General features: G+C 44.7%; 1 protein-coding gene across 3 annotated transcripts in view; it reads left to right on the top strand.

Annotated features, from left to right (window-relative positions):
* The window catches only part of LOC143485878 (dedicator of cytokinesis protein 9), a 26,268-nt gene extending 8,887 nt beyond the window's left edge, over window positions 1–17,381 (top strand). The window contains exons 22-48 of one of the 3 annotated variants that reach the window (XR_013123068.1): window positions 42–125; window positions 248–359; window positions 1,491–1,669; window positions 1,816–1,944; window positions 2,150–2,258; window positions 2,496–2,629; window positions 4,032–4,146; window positions 4,330–4,396; window positions 4,481–4,528; window positions 5,330–5,463; window positions 5,824–5,880; window positions 6,324–6,439; window positions 7,135–7,272; window positions 7,852–8,034; window positions 8,150–8,263; window positions 8,398–8,613; window positions 8,699–8,756; window positions 8,885–8,991; window positions 9,619–9,741; window positions 10,269–10,382; window positions 11,725–11,871; window positions 11,969–12,179; window positions 13,152–13,342; window positions 13,695–13,795; window positions 13,963–14,101; window positions 14,367–14,770; window positions 16,701–17,379. Coding sequence is in view for 1 of the 3 variants with exons in the window: in XM_076985544.1 (XP_076841659.1) it covers window positions 42–125; window positions 248–359; window positions 1,491–1,669; window positions 1,816–1,944; window positions 2,150–2,258; window positions 2,496–2,629; window positions 4,032–4,146; window positions 4,330–4,396; window positions 4,481–4,528; window positions 5,330–5,463; window positions 5,824–5,880; window positions 6,324–6,439; window positions 7,135–7,272; window positions 7,852–8,034; window positions 8,150–8,263; window positions 8,398–8,613; window positions 8,699–8,756; window positions 8,885–8,991; window positions 9,619–9,741; window positions 10,269–10,382; window positions 11,725–11,871; window positions 11,969–12,179; window positions 13,152–13,342; window positions 13,695–13,795; window positions 13,963–14,101; window positions 14,367–14,492 (3,252 nt within the window). In the remaining 2 variants the exon portion in view is untranslated. Of the gene's footprint in view, window positions 1–41; window positions 126–247; window positions 360–1,490; window positions 1,670–1,815; window positions 1,945–2,149; window positions 2,259–2,495; window positions 2,630–4,031; window positions 4,147–4,329; window positions 4,397–4,480; window positions 4,529–5,329; window positions 5,464–5,823; window positions 5,881–6,323; window positions 6,440–7,134; window positions 7,273–7,851; window positions 8,035–8,149; window positions 8,264–8,397; window positions 8,614–8,698; window positions 8,757–8,884; window positions 8,992–9,618; window positions 9,742–10,268; window positions 10,383–11,724; window positions 11,872–11,968; window positions 12,180–13,151; window positions 13,343–13,694; window positions 13,796–13,962; window positions 14,102–14,366 lie in introns of all 3 variants that reach the window. The other 2 variants (XR_013123069.1, XM_076985544.1) reach the window with 2 other exon arrangements.
* The last annotated feature ends 1,188 nt before the right edge of the window (window positions 17,382–18,569 follow it).

Genomic DNA, 18,569 nt, shown 5'->3' on the forward strand with positions numbered 1-18,569 from the left:
CCCTCATGAATGTAAATAAAACCTTTGTTTTTGTCCCTCAGCGTTGTTTTACGTTCATGGACCGCGGTTTCGTCTTCAAGCAGATCAACAACTACATCAACTGTTTCATGCCTGGAGACACAAAGGTGATCCGTTCCTACACGACTCCCCCGAATACACTTTGTCCCCTGTGTCCTCCTCTGTCCCCAGTGTCCTCCTCTGTCCCCAGTGTCCTCCTTCACACACATGTCCCTCCTGTTGTCCACAGACGCTGTACGAGTTTAAGTTTGAGTTCTTGCGGGTGGTGTGTAATCATGAGCACTACATCCCTCTCAATCTGCCCATGCCTTTTGGAAAGGGACGAATACAGAGGTTCCAAGGTCAGAGGAGACATGGTTGCACCTACTTACCACTAACATCTTCAGACTGTTCAAAGCTTGAATTATGACCATAATAACCAAAGAAAATCAGTTTGTCTACTGATTTACACTTAATGGTTAAACTTGTTTAACGTCTGTAAATATGTTTGCATCTGTATATATGAGATCCTAATGTGGAGTAGTTAGAATTAATACCAAACTCAAACTTGGAGTCTAACTGAGCTAAAGTTTTCTTTGTTGCATAATTATGTTAGTGTGTGCGTGCGTGTGTGCGTGCGTGTGTGCGTGCGTGTGTGCGTGCGTGCGTGCGTGTGTGTGTGTGTGTGTGTGTGTGTGTGTGTGTGTGTGTTGCACTCTCCTGTGTGTGTTGTGCTGTGCAGCAGTTCTTTGCTCCAGTATGGAGTCTGCTGTAGGTACGTGAGGCGTGCCACCTACCTGATTTAATCCATAACCAATCACTTACGGATCAATACTTTCCTCCTGAAATCAGTGTGGAATGATCAAAAATCTCTGTTTCAAGTTTTTGACAAGTTTTATTTATTTATTTTATTTCCAGTTATACTATTTCACTGGTGTTGGAGTAGTTGTGTGGTGTTCTGAGTATGTTCTGTAGTGGTTATTATAATCATAATCATTAGTAATTAGTTCATGCTTCCTGTTTACTTTAGTATTATTACGGCTATTGGTAGAATTTGAGCTCTAGAGAATTATAGAGAATTATTGTTGAATTAACATTATTCAACAATATTAGCTAAAAATGCTAATTATCATTTATATCAAAGAATATTGACAATAATCATCAGTGTTTTTAAAAGATATGGGGACTTTTTGCACATTCATCTTTGTTATTCTTGTTGAATCATTATCAGATTTGAGTTCTTCATGTGCTGTGTAAGACATAATGATTCACTTTCCAGCTGTGTTGTCCTCCACCAAGAAAAACCTATTTTGCATTGTATTATACTTTATCATTACTGTATTTTTCCCCAGTGACCGCATTCTCTCTCTCTCTCTCTCTCTCTCTCTCTCTCTCTCTCTCTCTCTCTCTCTCTCTCTCTCTCTCTCTCTCTCTCTCTCTCTCTCTCTCTCCCTCCCTCCCTCCCTCCCTCCTGATTGCTCCCTTTGGTACAGATTTACAGTTGGACTACTCTCTAACGGATGACTTCTGTAAGAACCACTTCCTGGCTGGGCTGCTGTTGAGAGAAGTGGGCGGGGCCATGCAGGAGTTTCGGGACATGAGGCAGATAGCGATCCAGGTGCTGAAGAACCTCATGATCAAACACACTTTTGATGACCGCTACACGTCCAAGGTGAGTCTGCGTCAGGTGGGACAGGTGTGATATCGTTCTCATTCATACTGGGCATGTATTGTACTCGAATGGGTTTTATAGAGTGTAAACTGCAGCCTCCGTTTGCATCTAGGTGTGTATGTTGAATGAGTAATAATGTGTTTCAGAGCCAGCAGGCCCGGATGGCCACTCTGTACCTGCCTCTCTTTGGGCTACTTCAAGAGAACGTCCACAGACTCAACATTAAAGATGTCTCCCCCTTCCCCAACAGCCTCCCCAACAACCTCTCCAACAGCGTAAGCCTGACACCTAGAGGCCACATACTGTAATTACAGCTGGAGGAATCTATAGCTATCTCTCTTTCTTTCTCTCTCGCTCTGTCTCTCCCTCCCTCTCTCTCTCTGTCTCTCCCTCTCTCTCTCTCTCTCTCTCTCTCTCTCTGTCTCTCTCTCTCTCTTCTGTTGGGCTGAGGTTTGAGGGATGGTATCTTGTGCATTGCAGAATGGACGTGATGAACATCTCATGGCCACTCTGATAACACCTCCTAAAGCAGGCAGCCACGTGGAGAGTGCTCTACATAAGGATGTGTTTGGGGTCATCTCGGGAACAGGTGAGAGAGGATGACCCCAGTCCCACTGGACCTGTTAAGATGTAACATTACATATTATTATGTAACATTACAACATTACTATATTATAATCACACCATAGCAATCTGACAATAATAACTAATCAAATCAAGTCCTCACATTTTAAAAAGTTTTAAATAAAATGGCATTGCTACCTGTAGGACTTTTCAAATGTGACGGTTTATAATGAATAATAAAAAATATCTTTCTGTGTCCCAGCATCTCCACATGCATCTTCCACTCCGAATGTCAGCTCTGTACGGCATGCCGAATCACGGGGCTCTCTCATCAGCACCGACTCCAGCAACAGCCTACCAGAGCGCAGCAATGACAAGCTCCACCCCCTTGACAAGGTACTGACAAGGCAAATGCCTATTGCTGATAGGTCGGACATGTGTTTTCTAGCAGTGACCACAGGTATTCACCTGACAATGTTATCTGACCCATCTGATAGTGTACCGACTTGCTGAGACTACATTACCCAGTATCACATTACTGTATCTCCCTGGTGGTCATGCTTTTAAGTGCACTGGGTTTAATCTGATGCCTCGTCTTTTATGGCTGTGTGGTGTGCTAACCTGTGAGTGTATGTGTATGCACATAGGGTGTGTGTGTGTGTGTGTGTGTGTGTGGTGATATGGCTGTGTAACAGGTGCTAAAAAGGTAACAGATGTATGTTTATGTATGCTTTGCTAATCTGTGTGTGTGTACAGTGCTAACTAGTGTGTGGTTTGAGTGTATGTGTGCGTGCGTACGTGTGTGTGTGTTGCTAACGTACGTGTGTGTGTGTGTGTGTGTGTGTGTGTGTGTGTGTGTGTGTGTGTGTGTGTGATGCTGACCCATTGCTGTTCTCGGGGTCATCAGTGTGAGCTCCTTGCCCGCCGTCACTCGGCCAGTGGGCCACGTGTGCTGGGTGAGGTGGTGGAGGTGACACTCCCGCCCAAGCGCCACACGCTGGACTTCTCTCTGCTCTCCAGCGCCACCTTCAGCCAGAGGGGCCCCCAAACAAGCTGCCCCGCACAAGTACCACACTAACGCTCCTAGAGGCTCTGAGCTCCCCAGCCCAGAGTGTGTGTGTGTGTGTGTGTGTGTGTGTGCTGTTACAGTTAACCCCCCCTCCCCCCCACACTGGGGGCTCTTTGGGTTACATTGGGGGTGGGGGGGTCGCTGTACTCTTTTCAAAGTCCCAGCATGCCCTTGGTTGGAGTTGACTTTTGTTTTTCTGATTATCTGATTTTCCATGAAGACATTTGTGAGTAAAAGCAGCTAAATATTAAAGGACAAAACTGGATTCTGTGGGTTTTCTATAACCAAACCCACAGGGTACAGAGTCCTGCCTGATCAGGACACACAGTTCTGCCTGATCAGGACACACAGTCCTGCCTGATCGGGACACGCAGTCCTGCCTGATCGGGACACGCAGTCCTGCCTGATCGGGACACGCAGTCCTGCCTGATCGGGACACGCAGTCCTGCCTGATCGGGACACGCAGTCCTGCCTGATCGGGACACACAGTCCTGTTTGATCGGGACACACAGTCCAGCCTGAACGGGACACGCGGTTTCCACCGCCCTGATTTATGCTGATGAACCTGGACACAAATCAGGCTTGTCTGAAAAACCGCATTCCCCATCGACATCTAGCATGAAGCGTTTCTTCTCATCTAACAGTAAACAAGGACAAACGTGCAGTGAATGTGTTTGTGTCTGACTCTCTCTCTCTCTCCCTTTTCCTCTCCCTCTCCCTCTCTGTCAGAGCCAAACCCCTGCAGCTCTGGGTGGGTCCCTCCTGCGATGTGATAAACTAGAGCAGACTGAGGTGAAGAGCCTCTTAATGTGTTTTCTACATGTTCTCAAGAGCATGTCTGAAGGTACACACACCTGCCAATCAATTCTTCTTTTAAATGATTGACCACGTTTGACTGCATTCACAGTCATGTATATTCATATACATATTCATAAGACAAGAGTGTTGCTTTATATAGAGAACTCTCTGCAGTCAACAATCGTAAGGAACAAATGCCTCTCTGAATATAAAATGTCTTCTTACTCAGATGCCCTCTTCACCTACTGGAATAAGGCTTCACCTGGAGATCTGATGGATTTTTTCACTCTGCTAGAGTAAGTACATCAGATGAAGAAGATCTTCATCTCAGCGCCATGTTTCTGATCGTATTTTAAAAGACGTCTTTGGTCTTTCTCCAGGCTGTGCCTCCACCAGTTCAGATACATGGGGAAAAGGCACATTGCCAGGTAATGTCTTTGGCTATGGTGATGTCTTTTGTTTTGTCCTTAAAAATGTTGTTGTTGATCCAAAGCACATCTATCAATAATCCAGACACCACATTGCAAATGTAGTCAGTTATTTCAAGTTCAAATGTATGTTCTTCTAAATCTCTCCCGACCATCTCTCCTGCACTGTCGAATGTTGTCAAACAGTGTAACACACGGATACAAATCTGCATACACACATAACATCTATTCTCTCTGTGATTGGACCTGGGTTGGGTGTTGTCTTTAACTATTCACAATTTGTCTTTTTTGTTCACATCCACACTGTGAGACCCTCACACACACTCACACACAAACACGCGTGCGCGAGGCTCCCGCTTACTGGGGTAAGACTGGACACACCTGTCTAATTGCACTCCTGCATGTGCTTGTCTGTCTGTCTGCATGGTTACCTCGCCTCACCTGCACGAGCGGAACCGTCTCTGTCTCAGTCCCTTATTCTGGGCCTGTCCTGATACTGTTGGCTCAGTGGGCGTGGCCAAACTACTGTATGCTCACCCATAGCAACACATGGTTAGAAAACAGAACACCACAGTCAGTCATGTTGTAGATTTAAGAACATGTTAGGAATGGAGCACGATCATGCCACATTTTGACAGAGAATAGATGAAAAAAGTCCCGTAACGTGTGTGTGTGTGTGTGTTTGTGTGAGTGTGCGTGCATGTGTGTGTGTGTGTGTGTGTGTGTGTGTGTGAGTGTGCGTGCATGTGTGTGTGTGTGTGAGTGGGTCCAATGTTAACGCTCACTGTGGAACCCCCGTAGGAGCCAGGAGGCGGGGCCTGTCGCCCACGAGCGTAAGTCTCAGACTCTGCCCGTGTCCCGTAGCCGCGCGGGGGCGATGCACGCCCGCTTACAGCAGCTCAGCAGCCTGGACAACTCCTACACGTTCAGCCACAGTGAGTCCCACCCAGCAGTGCGGTCTGCACATTATCTGTCGGAAACATCATCATCATCATCATCACCACCATGGTGTCAATATCTCCTGGCCCGCTGCTCTGCTTCTCTTGAAGGACGTTTTCTGGAGGCTGAAGCCCTCAGGGTTTCCCTAGTGAAGCACTACTCTATCTATTGAAGACAGTCTTTCTGTTGCTCATATTGAAGCCAGTCTTTCTGTTTCTGGTATTGAAGCCAGTCTCTCTGTTTCTTATATAGAAGCCAGTATTTCTGTTTCTGGTATTGAAGCCAGTCTCTCTGTTTCTGGTATTGGAGTCAGTCTGTTCCTCATATTGAAGCCAGTCTCTCTCTTTCTCTCTCAGTCTCTGTTTCCAGTGTCAGAAAGATTACCAGTATACTTGGTGTTTCTGTAGGTCATGGTAAGAACTGATCAGTCTGACAGGTAGCCAACCGCCATCGACTCAGTAACCCTCTCAACGACCACCATGAAAACGCTCTTCATCATAACCTCATCAGTACATCAGTGGGCCTAACACATCAGGCATAATGGTTTACAAAGGATGATGGACACTGCTGCTAGTGCCTGTTCTTTGTTATAGGTAGAGTAACTTAATAAAGGAGCATTGGTCACAGGAATGGCCATTATCTGGTACTGAGCTTGTATAGTTGTCAATCCATCCATCCATCCATCCATCCATCCATCCATCCATCTATCCCTGCACTCCTTTCTTTCTGTCCCTCAATTCTTGTTTTCTTTCCATAAAAGAAAACATTATCACACTGCATTTTAATAGTTCTAATATAGAGAAGTCACTGTATTTTAATTGAGTGTCTGCGTGTGTGTGTGTGTCTGTGTGTGTAGCGTATTGCCATTCTGACGCGGACGTGTTGAACCAGTCGCTGCTGGAGGCCAACATTGCTACCGAGGTGTGTCTGACAGTGCTGGATACCTTGAGCATCTTTACCATGGGCTTTAAGGTATGACATCATCATACAGGTCTGCAATACCTCACTGTACTAACACGTGGACTTTAAGGTATGACATCATCATACAGGTCAGCTGTACCTCACTGTACTAACACACACTTTAACTGTTCTCTCTGTGTTATGGTCTCTTATCAATCTGATGTCGAACTCCCTCTTGTGTTCTTGAGTTCTGAGTAATATTATATATACTTATGTAAAAGTGCTGCATCATTTCAGCCTTTCATAGCAGTTTTTATACTATGAATTGGATTAGAAATATCATTTATTTTGCTGCATACATCAGTCATTCTGTATGATTTTATCACATTGTGTTACATTGAATGAAGCCCAACATGAAATACCTGCCTTAGAAGTCAAAATTGTATTACATTATGGAAGAGTTCACCACTAACATAACCCGAGTCATTGAATACAGCCAATTGAATACAACTGTTGTAAAGCCCTCAAATACAGGGATTATACATCCATTCCACTCGTTTTCTCATGCTCTCTCGCACTCACACACACTCTCTTTCTCTCTCCCTCTCTTTCTCTTTCACTCCCACTCACACATACACTCTCTCACACCCTCTCTCCCCCTGCTGCCTCGTTGCCTCCTCATCTCTCTCTCACACACACACACACACACACACACACTCCCCCTCTCTTCCCACCCTGCTCTCTAACTCTCTCTTCCTCATTCTCAGACCCAGCTGAGCTTAGATCACGGCCACAACCCCCTGATGAAGAAAGTGTTTGCGGTCCATCTGGGCTTCCTGCAGATTAACCAGTCTGAGACGGCCCTTAAGCAGGTCTTCATGTTCCTGCGCACCTTTATCTACAAAGTAAGCGTTATGGCAGCTCACTGGAGGTCCTAGCTTAAGCTTGTCTGGTATGCAGTTTTGACGTCTCACCAGCCAGTTCTGCTGTACTAGGTCTTTTGCCTCCAGACAGCCACAATTCTTGTACTCTCACTTCCCCTGTTGTTTCTGCTCATCATCTAAAAGGGCAGTCATGGCCTAATGGTCAGGGAACTGGTCTTGTGACCAGAGGGTCGTGGGTTCGATCCCCAGACCTGAGTCCATGACTGAGATGCCCCAGAGCAAGGCCCTTAACCCTCAATTGCTCACTTGTATAAAAATGAGATTTAAAAAATGTAAGTCGCTCTGGATAAGGGCGTCTGCCAAATGCCATAAATGTAAATGTAAATCTAAACCTACAGAACTCAATCAGGTAGTCAAAGAAAAATTACACTGATTTGTGTGATTTGTTTTACACTGGTGTCTAAAATGTCCAAAAAATTAAATCATTATTGGCTTTTAAATCACAAGCTGTGTTAGACAAAGATGTTTATTTGCTTTTTTATGGGTGTGTGTGTGTGTTTGTGTCTGGTTGTGTGTGTGTATGTGTGCGTGCTCGCCTAGTTCCCTTGCACGTTTTTCGAGGGCCGTGCAGATATGTGCGCGTCCTTCTGCTACGAGATCCTGAAGTGCTGTAACTCCAAGCTGAGCTCCATCCGCAGCGATGCCGCCCACCTGCTCTACTTCCTCATGAAGAGCAACTTTGACTACACGGGCAGGAAGTCCTTTGTCCGCACGCACCTCCAGGTCCTCTACCTCAAGACCCCCGCTGCTGCTGACCAGACCCCAGTGGCCTGTCGGTGTCCGTGTGAACATTTGGTGTTCTTTGGAGTTGTGACGCTCTCGACTCGTGTGCCCTCAGGTGGTGATAGCCGTCAGTCAGCTGATTGCCGATGTCATTGGCATCGGTGGCATGAGGTTTCAGCAGTCTCTCTCCATCATCAACAACTGTGCCAACAGCGACAAGACCATTAAGGTCAGTGAGCGAATTCACTTTACGTACATATCGCTTCCCCGAGCTGTTGTCGTCCCTCGTAGCCCATGTTATTGGCTGTATGGACGAAAGGTGTTTTTAGATGGTGTCCTGATGTCCTCCTCGGCTCCCCACAGAACACGGCGTTCCCGTCGGACGTGAAGGACCTGACCAAACGCATCCGCACCGTCCTGATGGCCACTGCTCAGATGAAGGAGCACGAGCGTGATCCCGAGATGTTGGTGGACCTGCAGTACAGCCTGGCCAAGTCGTACGCCAGCACCCCGGAGCTGCGCAAGACCTGGTTGGACAGCATGGCCCGCATCCACGTCAAGAACGGCGACCTGTCCGAGGTGCGAGGACACGCCCCCACCAACGCATATGCACTCGCGCCAAGCTCCGCCTCCTGTTTAACCCCTGCACATGACCTTCCCACAGGCAGCCATGTGCTACGTACACGTCGCCGCCCTGGTGGCCGAGTACCTGCGGAGGAAAGGTGAGCACCACCGCCACTACCGCCAATGACCACCGGGAGGCGCCTAAGATTCACTGCAGAACAAGACGAGGGCCTCGCTGTCTTAATGGTTCCCGTTTCTGACCCGTTGTTCATTGCGATTGGCGCAGGTATGTTTAAACAGGGCTGCTCGGCGTTCCGTGTGGTCACCCCAAACATCGACGAGGAGGCGTCTATGATGGAGGACGTGGGCATGCAAGACGTGCACTTCAACGAGGTGTGGACCTGTCGACCGCTGCTGCCAGATCCCGCCATCGTTAAAGCACTATGTTGGAGTGCCACTCTCACATTACTACCTGTATTCAATACATTCGTCTTAAGCTTAGACATTAGACGTTAGACAGGATGATGAAGGCAGACAGTGGAACAGCACTTGAGAAACTTGGAATCAATATTGTGCACGTGTGTGCTTATCTGTAAGGCTTATCACCAGACTCGCAGATACGAAATCACAGTGCTGCACTTTTAGGGCTGATAAAGCCAGTATCTTATATTGGATCTCTCTTGTTATTGGAGTGACAGAAAAAAAAAGCACAGAAAAGCTGCTTTTTATAAAATCACCTTTTAAAGCATGCCTTTCCTCTATTCGTACATTACTACAATAAACAGGTTTATCTACATGTAATAGTAATGCAGATACAAATGTTCTATTGAGATAAATGGATCCGAGTTTACATATATAGTATGAGTTTATATTCAGTATAATAAAAAGATTCATAACGATGCATTCGGCGCACTTTGGAATCGCAACTTCCTGTGGAAGCTGTCGTGTATGTTCGTGTGTGTGTGGGTGTTCTCATGGGCCGTGTGTGTGTGTGTGTGTGTGTGTGTGTGTGTGTGGTAGGATGTCCTGATGGAGTTGCTAGAGGAGTGTGCTGACGGACTCTGGAAAGCAGAACGATATGAGCTCATCTCGGACATCTACAAGCTCATCATTCCCATCTATGAGAAGAGACGAGACTTTGAGGTACAATCACAGCTGTCACAATAATATTTCATCAGTCATTGCATTATGTAAATCACTTCTTTACAGTCAATTCCCCCATAATCAAACCAGCAGAAACTGCCAGCAGTTAAGACCATAGAAGACTTATTTCTTGTTGGGGTTTTATTTTTGACTTGCCAAGGGAGAGACGGTGAGGTGAAGGTCAGTAATAGCTCCGCTGGTTTGCTAGTGTATCCTGTTTGCAGTAGCTTGTTGGCGAATCACACAAAAGAGGAAATATTTGAAGGTGACGTATGTCTCCTGGAGATATTTTTGCTGCATCACCCACTCCTGCTCGGAGGAGGTGGGCAGGCTTCACAGTAGTCCTAAAGGGTCAGTAGAAGAATGTGGAATTGGAGACAACTACAGTACACTGGGAGAAAAAACATTGATGTACAGTAAGATGAACTGTGACGGCCCAATGGTCTCCTTAATGTTGAGTTGAGGAGAAAGGGAGGCATGTGGACATGTTGCAGTGGTGTTTATGACCTGGTTTGATATTTTGGCAGAAACTGGCTCACCTGTATGAGACGCTACACCGTGCCTACAGCAAGGTGGCAGAGGTGATGCACACAGGCAAGAGGCTCCTGGGAACCTACTTCAGAGTGGCCTTCTTTGGACAGGTAAGGGTCACATGGGTCAGGTACCTGGACAACTGGCCAATTTAATGTTACCGTACAGGCCAATGCATGTAGGTTTATTGAATGTGACTTTACTGTGTCCTCGGCCTCACAAGTATATATTCCACAGCTATCAAAAAATAAGCCAAGCCTCTTCAAATATATGACGAATGCATAAGATGCAGAAGGCGAATTTGGAAGTCGGACTTTATTGGCATGTCATTGTAAATGTCGGTTTGCCCCTCGGTCCTACTTATCTAGTCATTAATGATGTCATCTTTCTCTGCATGTGTCCTGTGTAAAGGCAGCGGTAAGTCCTCTTCCACACTGGCTGGTGTCTCTAACTCTTACACTACTCATGCCTGGCACTTCTGCCAATCTGTCATGGTCCTGTCAGGTTTCTTGCTTTGAGAGGAAAGACCATGGGTCAGAGACAAAATCAAAGACAAGCTGCAAGTCTGTGAAACTCGGAGGCCATTCTGACCTCTTTTAAATTACATTAGATTGCCTATAACTGGGGCCATGGCACACTCTCATTGGAAGAACGTGCTTCTGTCTTCCCCTTTCTTTCTTTCTTTCTTTCTTTCTTTCTTTCTTTCTCTTTCCTTCTTTCTTTCTTTCTTTCTTTCTTTCTCTTTGCTTCTTTCTTTCTTTCTCTTTCCTTCTTTCTTTCTTTTTCTTTCTTTCTTTCTCTTTCCTTCTTTCTTTCTTTCTTTTTCTTTCTTTCTTTCTTTCTTTCTTAACTGAAGGGCATTACCTTCAGTTTGAAGATCAGCTTCTCCATGTCCAGTGGCCTCTAGTGTAGCTCACTGCTCCATCATCCTTGCACGGCAAAGTTAACACCATGTCAGCTTTTCTGTACTCACACATCAGCCACTTTGAGGGTGTATGTGTGTCCGCCCGTTTCTTGGATCTCTGTGACTTCAGTCTGCAAAGTACGAGTTCCAGTTGTGTTTGGTGACGACATTCGGTCGATTTAGTGGTGGAATAGCAGATGGGAGGAAAGCACTAATCGTCTTAGACGTATGGTGTGCTGGTTTTGGTTTGGTTGTGACTATGCTTTCCAGTCTTCCCATTTTGATGTTCTCCTCCGTAACATCCGCTGAACTAAACGTTTTCGTGAATGTGGTGTAGTGTCAGTAGCTCGGCAGTGGTATCTAGCTTTGTGTCATCACTTTGTGGTGTGCCGGTTTCCCCCTGTTTTTAACATAGGAAGTAAATGAATAAAAGCCAAGATATTTGCACGAATATGGCTGGTAATCCAGTGGTCTGGCTTTTTCTGGTGGAAGAGGAGTTTCTGTAACTTCTTAAAGGTTTGATTTTGTTGGCTTTTTATTGTTCTCAGGGATTCTTTGAGGATGAGGATGGAAAAGAGTACATCTACAAAGAGCCCAAATTCACCCCTCTGTCTGAGATCTCCCAGAGACTCCTAAAACTCTACTCTGACAAATTTGGAGCTGAGAACGTCAAGATGATCCAGGACTCCGGCAGGGTGAGGGGCTGTTTCTGACTGGTGAAGGCCGAGGCTGAAACCCATGCGTGCGGGGCTGTTTCATGTTCATCCTCCCTTTGCTGTCTGTCTGGAGCAGATCAATCCCAAAGACCTGGACTCCAAGTACGCGTACATCCAGGTGACTCACGTCACGCCGTACCTGGAAGAGAAGGAGCTGGCGGAGAGGAAGACCGAGTTCGAGAGGAGTCATAACATTCGGAGATTCGTCTTTGAGATGCCCTTCACCGTGTCGGGGAGGAAGCAGGGTGGCATCGAGGAGCAGTGCAAACGCAGGACCATCCTCACCAGTATGTGGCCTTCACCACCGCACTGTGTGCAGCTTTCTTGTAGTCGGGGCTGCCAACAGGTTTTTAGCTTAGCACACCAAGTAGCACTGAATGTGATAAGCTGAGAGTTGTACAGGAAGATACAGACATGTGAGTTGCAAATCAGTTTAGGAGTGTATCCCGTTTATTCATGGTTACAGAATCAGAAATTGATGAATTTCACATTTTTGTGGGATGCACGAGCTTGTACACGTTTGCAATTTCAGTAAATCTGCTGGGTTCCTATTGGCCAATTCAAACATCCTCCCAGGTCAGCTCTGGTCTGACAGCTCCACTTTGGACAGACCTGCTCTACCACAAAGCTTCACTCCTCTGGAGGATTTATCTCTACCACAGCGTTAACAGTCTGAGAGAAAACAATGCCAAATATACATAACAGGACAAATTCTAGATGCATATTACCCTGTGAAAAAGATCCGATTCCTCTATTTATGTGTAAATACATGTTAGAATATCTATGAACTATATTTGCAAATGTGAGGCGTGTATTATGAATGGAGAGTAGACTCTTTAAAGGTAAGAACTAGATACAAAGATAAGCAGACAATTAATTATTACACCTGCTGAAATATTGATCCCATTGTAATTCCTCAAAGAAGAGATTAAAATCTGAGTGTGTCAGCTGAACAACACGGCTGAAGGAGGCTCTCCATCAATTATGTTTTATAGTTATATTACTTTACCAGACCGCAAAGTCCAGCTGTTATCTGATGAAGGGTGATAATGGTGAGCTAGCTCACACTTGACTATTTTCCTCTTATTAGGTGAACTTTGCTGAATGCCTGGGTTTTTCAAACCGGTTAACATGGTATTTGAAGTTAATAAATTAAGGTATCTGGTCAGGAAGTGAAACGCTTGCACGACGCCAGCGACCAAACGTGCTGTACGTGCCCTTGCTTTGTTGTCTCACGTGACCGCACGCTCCCCTGCTAGCCACACACTGCTTCCCCTACGTGAAGAAGCGCATCGCCGTGATGTACCAGCACCACACCGACCTGAACCCCATCGAGGTGGCCATCGACGAGATGAGCAAGAAAGTGGGCGAGCTGCGTCAGCTGTGCGCCTGCAGCGACGTGGACATGATCAAATTGCAGCTCAAACTGCAGGGCAGCATCAGCGTGCAGGTACGGCGCCGAGCACCAGGGCGTACTGGTGCAGGGGTGACCGGCTTGGGTCCAGGACGCCAGAGTCTGACACTATTCTAAAACACCTGCTAAATCTTTTGATTAATTGACAACATTCGCAGTCTGCGTGCAGGTTCTTAGAGGCCTTTTTTGTAGATTTCATCCTTTTGCAATATCAGCATTCAAAGAGTTAGTATTGCAAAGGCCACTCACAAACATAATCACAACCAAACTGTTAAGTAGCATCAGTGGAGATGTTTGTGTTCACCCAGAGATTGAGAGATGCAGCTGTACTGTGTGTGTGTGTGTGTGTGTGTGTGTGTGTGTGTGTGTGTGTGTGTGTGTGACCCAGGTAAACGCTGGTCCACTGGCCTACGCCAGAGCTTTCCTCGATGACACCACATCGAAAAAATACCCAGACAACAAAGTCAAGCAGCTCAAAGAGGTCTTCAGGTATGTTACCCCCCCCCCCCCCCCCCCCCCCCCCCCCCACACACACTCCACTCCCACACTCACCATTCAACTGTGCTGTGGATTTCACACTGAGAGGATCCAGGAAGCCCCCCCCCCCCCCTCCCCAGTCCCCATGGTGACTGAGCACCTGTTTGTGATCCACGCAGGCAGTTTGTGGAGGCCTGTGGTCAGGGTCTGGGCATTAATGAGAGACTGATCAAAGAGGACCAGCAGGAGTATCATGACGAGATGAAGGCCAACTACAGAGACCTCACCAGGGAACTCTCCGCCATTATGCATGAGCCAGTAAGACACACATATCACACACACACACACACACACGCGCTATGTCACTACAAAGGTTGATCACTTAATCACATATAAATGGTGAAGGTTATATAAACCAGTGACGTGACCAGTTGTAACCCCCTTCTTTCTTTTCTCCTTTGCTGACGTGTCCAGATTGGATGGTAATGCATGTCTGAATATTGTCCGTTCATGCTGTATCTCCAGACGATCTTTTCAAATGTGTAACATTAATTCACCCCCCCCCCCCCCCCCACCACCATAGATCAGTGCTGTGGAGGATGCTCTGAAGAGCCATCTACCTGACTCACTACACATCTTCAATGCCATCAGCGGCACCCCCACAACCGCCAGCATCCAGGGCGTCCCCAGCTCCTCCTCTGTGGCCTGAGGCTCCTCCTCTGTGGCCTGAGGCTCCTCCTCTGTGGCCTGAGGCTCCTCCTCTGTGGCCTGAGGCTCCTCCTCCGTGACCTGAGGCTCCTCCTCCGTGGCCTGAGGCCCTGCCCTACACACCTGTCAGGCAGGACGTCTCACTTCTATCCCATTCCAGCATCTTGGTCCGGCTTTCCCACGTCAAACCCACGCATAGATGCTCGCTTGCAGTGACTAGTGTGTCCGTGGAAGAGTTTAGGACAGGGGCACGTTTTTAGGATTTTTATTATTTTTAGGGTTCACACACGTAGTGTGGGAAACCTATTGTAATTGCTCGAATTTTTCTTCTTTTTTCTTCTTATTATTATTATTTTTCTCCGCATAAAACGCATACTGCAGCCTAGACCGTAAGGCCCAGGGAGACCAAACTTGGCAGAATGGTGTAGTCTGTTTGCGGGACCGTGCTAAAGTACAGACACCCACATTGGCCTGATGGTGGCGCTATAGCGCAGCATTTTGCGTTTTGGTCCATATCTCCCACCCAGTAGGTCCTAGAAACAAAATTCCACTTCAGGTGGATTCCTTGGCTCCAGACAAACAAAAAAGCCTCAAGAACCATTAAGCTCCGCCTACTTAGATTTTTTGCTAATTTGCATAATATGCAAAACCTACTTTTTCCTACTACTCCTTGGTTTTTCGTCGGATTTCTTAAGTCTTGGTGTCAAAATATTCAGAAGAATCTCCTTATCAAAAATCATCAAAAAAATTCTGAGATTTCTATACAGTCTGGTTGTCACATGTCAATCAATAGCTCTGAGGCGTGGCCAAATTTACTTCAGCAGCTATATCTCAGCAACGCTTTGACCAATCTTCATGAAATTTTATCAGTTGTTAGGGCACATGACTCAGAGGTCACAGGTCAAAGCTGGCCGCGATTGTCCAATAGGGGGCGCTATAACATGGGAAAAACTGTTTCTCAGAAACCATTAGTCACATCAAGCCAAAACTTTACAGGCATCATCAGGGGCCCAAGTGATATCAAGGCACACAATGATGACATCATCACTCAAAAAACATGGCCGCCATGAGCCAATTAATTTTATTTTGAATTAATTGGCCATTTGACAGACTTACCATTGGCCAATCAACATGAAACCTCACCACTGTGCATATCTCAGGACTATGTGTCATGCTGTGCAGTTTTGAAACATTTGGCCACTAGGTGGCGCTTTTTGTGAAAATCATGCATAACTCCTCCAAATTTTCACTTAGGAACATGCAACTTGATTTGTTTGATTCCTTGCAGTAGACCTGAAAACTTTGCCATTACAAGTCCTATTAAAAAATGCATACTTTTGTCACATTCATCAATTGTTTGAAAATAGCTCTTTTGGAATTAGTCCTAGAAATTTGATCCAATTATGGAACAATTGGTATGACCATAATCTGTAGACTCTGGAGGTAAAAACTGATTTAAAAATATTGGATTTTAAAATACTCAGGCGGGTCCATTTTTCCATTATATCCTTCTGGCCATGCCATCAATGACCTTTATTGCTATAACTCATAAACCATGTAAGCGATCAACTCCCAATTTGAAAGGCTTTTATAGCCTGAGGTTTCTGTGAGGTCTGCCAAATTTGGTTCAAATTGGCCTGTCAGGGGTGCTACAGTACCCAAAAACCTAAGAAATCATAAAAACTGATGCTGCAATCTTGTTATGCAGGATACAGACAAGTAATGGGTCTTGTATGATTCACTGATTCACATCAATGAGGTCTATATAATTGCATTTACATCTCATAACAAAAAGTGCAATACCTGACCAGAAATTAACCTTTTAATTCACCAAAAGTCCTATTTCATTGCTGAAATTAATGAGATATCAGTATCTTAGTACTTGGGTCCATCTAGTGGCCAAATTCCAGAACTGACTCAAAACTATTGCTTCCATGAAATACCACACAAACACACACAAAGCTGATCTCAGCATGTGATTTAGTTCTGTGATCTAAATCATTTTCCCAATACAATTTATTTTGAACCTTTAGGGCCTTTAGTGCCTCAATTGAACCTTTTTTGAACATTGATTTATGCATTTTTTCAACTGAAACAGCTTCTTTTCACTTTTAGTTCTAAATGACCTTTGGGGATCTTTTTGCCTATACAGCCCAAGAGGCCTTTTGGTGTGTGAACCCGCCAATTGCCGCTCGCGGCTATTTTTTAGAATAATTATTATTACATTATTCCTGCCCCTTGTGACTGGGCATCTAAGTTGCTGTTTCCTGTGGAGACTTTTATTTTAGACATCATATATGTTTTTAATCAGCCAAGTGCATTTTTTTATTACCAATTTGAATCAATTCTTGTTTGTGGTTTCTAACTTGAAACTCCACAGTTCTACAATGTACAGAATTCAAGTCTCAACTAATGATCTGTTTGACCCTCCCCATTCTGTGATTCTGTATTCATATGCGAGAGAGGACTCATTCCACGGCGCCAAGCTTCAGATACAACCGCACAGACATTGAGTTAAAACGTCTTAGACAGAGATTTATAAAGCCATGATATAATGTAAGTGTATTGTCCTGAGCTGTTTATTACGTGTGTATACAATTATCTAAACAGAGTGCAATATGTAGCAAGTGGATCTCTTGCTGTGTTTGATACACTGTAAGAGTGGTGTTGGTCCTTCTTGCCAAAGAGCAGAGGCAAGGAGTCTGTGAAGGAACACATTTACCACATTAGTGTTCTTCTATGTGTTTATCAAAGTCTTTTATATTTGAAATGGGGATATCTTTTTCTATTTCTATTTAATAGAAAGTCACTGTTCTGATGTATTTAAAATGTTCCCTGATGCATATCTTTTAAATAAATGTCACAATTTCCAAATGTTTTGGTTTCAAAACTACATCGTTACATAATTTATGCAAGTTTTGATAAGTGTGATAAGTTCTTATGACACTACAGTTGCGTGGAGATGTGCGTGGAGTGTGATGGATGATTCTCGGGAAGTCTGACCACACCCGTCCCCAAAAGTTTATCTTACATTTACATTTAGGGCATCTTCACGCCTTATAAGTTTGGACACGATTCACTGTAATGTCAAATTGGTATAAATCAGTATTGACACATTAAGAGCATGTAGTAATGTTATGTTTGGGAGAAAAAGCATGTCTGAAGTTCTGGGTATTTTGCGAAGAACAAGATTCCCTCTAATGAATGAATTACTAACTCGAATCCACATTAAAGTCCTTTTGACACGAGGACGGGGGTGTGGATGTCCTCCACAACACAGATGCCTTTTCCCTCCTTCATTCTCTACCTCTCCCTCGCCTTATATCAGAAAAAACATCATAAACGGGGACACAGTCCAGTCAAATATAAGGCAGCTTGCCCTCATATCAGAGGTTCAGTCACAACAAGATACAAGTCTGTTCATTCACAGACACACTTCGCCGTCAACCATGTCGGGTAAAACACAGTTCTTACTCATCTTACTTGTATCTGCTTAATCGCTTCATGTTTTTTTTGATGTATCATGGAGAGAAATCTTATTGATTCAACAGACAAAGAGAAGAATGATGCTAAGAAATCAAAGTCAAAGGTGAGGCTGGTTCAAAGGAAAACTGATTTTGAACTTTTTGTCTCTAATCTATACATATGGATTAGAGATCTTGAGAACTGGAAATATTATCTGGTGAAATGTTTAAAACAATTTTGTTTTTATTTGTCCGTAGCCTGTATGAGCATAATTATTAAGAAATGTGATTTAACCGATTATTTCTGAATAATTACTTTTTGATGTACAGAAATATCTCAGATAACTAGAGACGTGATTAGTTTAAATCTCTACGGACTATATTTACAAACAAATTAGTGATTAGATTTTTTAATGTGATCAGATAAATATGAACACAAATAAACCTAAACATAACTGCACAATATGAGGCGGCATTTATTACTTCAGTATAAGCAAATGAAGTGATAAAATAAATTCTTCTGGTTTGAGTAATGCTATACACCAACATACTTGACTAAACTGCCAATGGTAAATCACCATAATTTTTAGTTTAGGTTTAGGATTAAACTAACT

This window comes from Brachyhypopomus gauderio, unplaced genomic scaffold (assembly GCF_052324685.1).
Source record: "Brachyhypopomus gauderio isolate BG-103 unplaced genomic scaffold, BGAUD_0.2 sc40, whole genome shotgun sequence".
Classification (NCBI taxonomy): domain Eukaryota; kingdom Metazoa; phylum Chordata; class Actinopteri; order Gymnotiformes; family Hypopomidae; genus Brachyhypopomus; species Brachyhypopomus gauderio.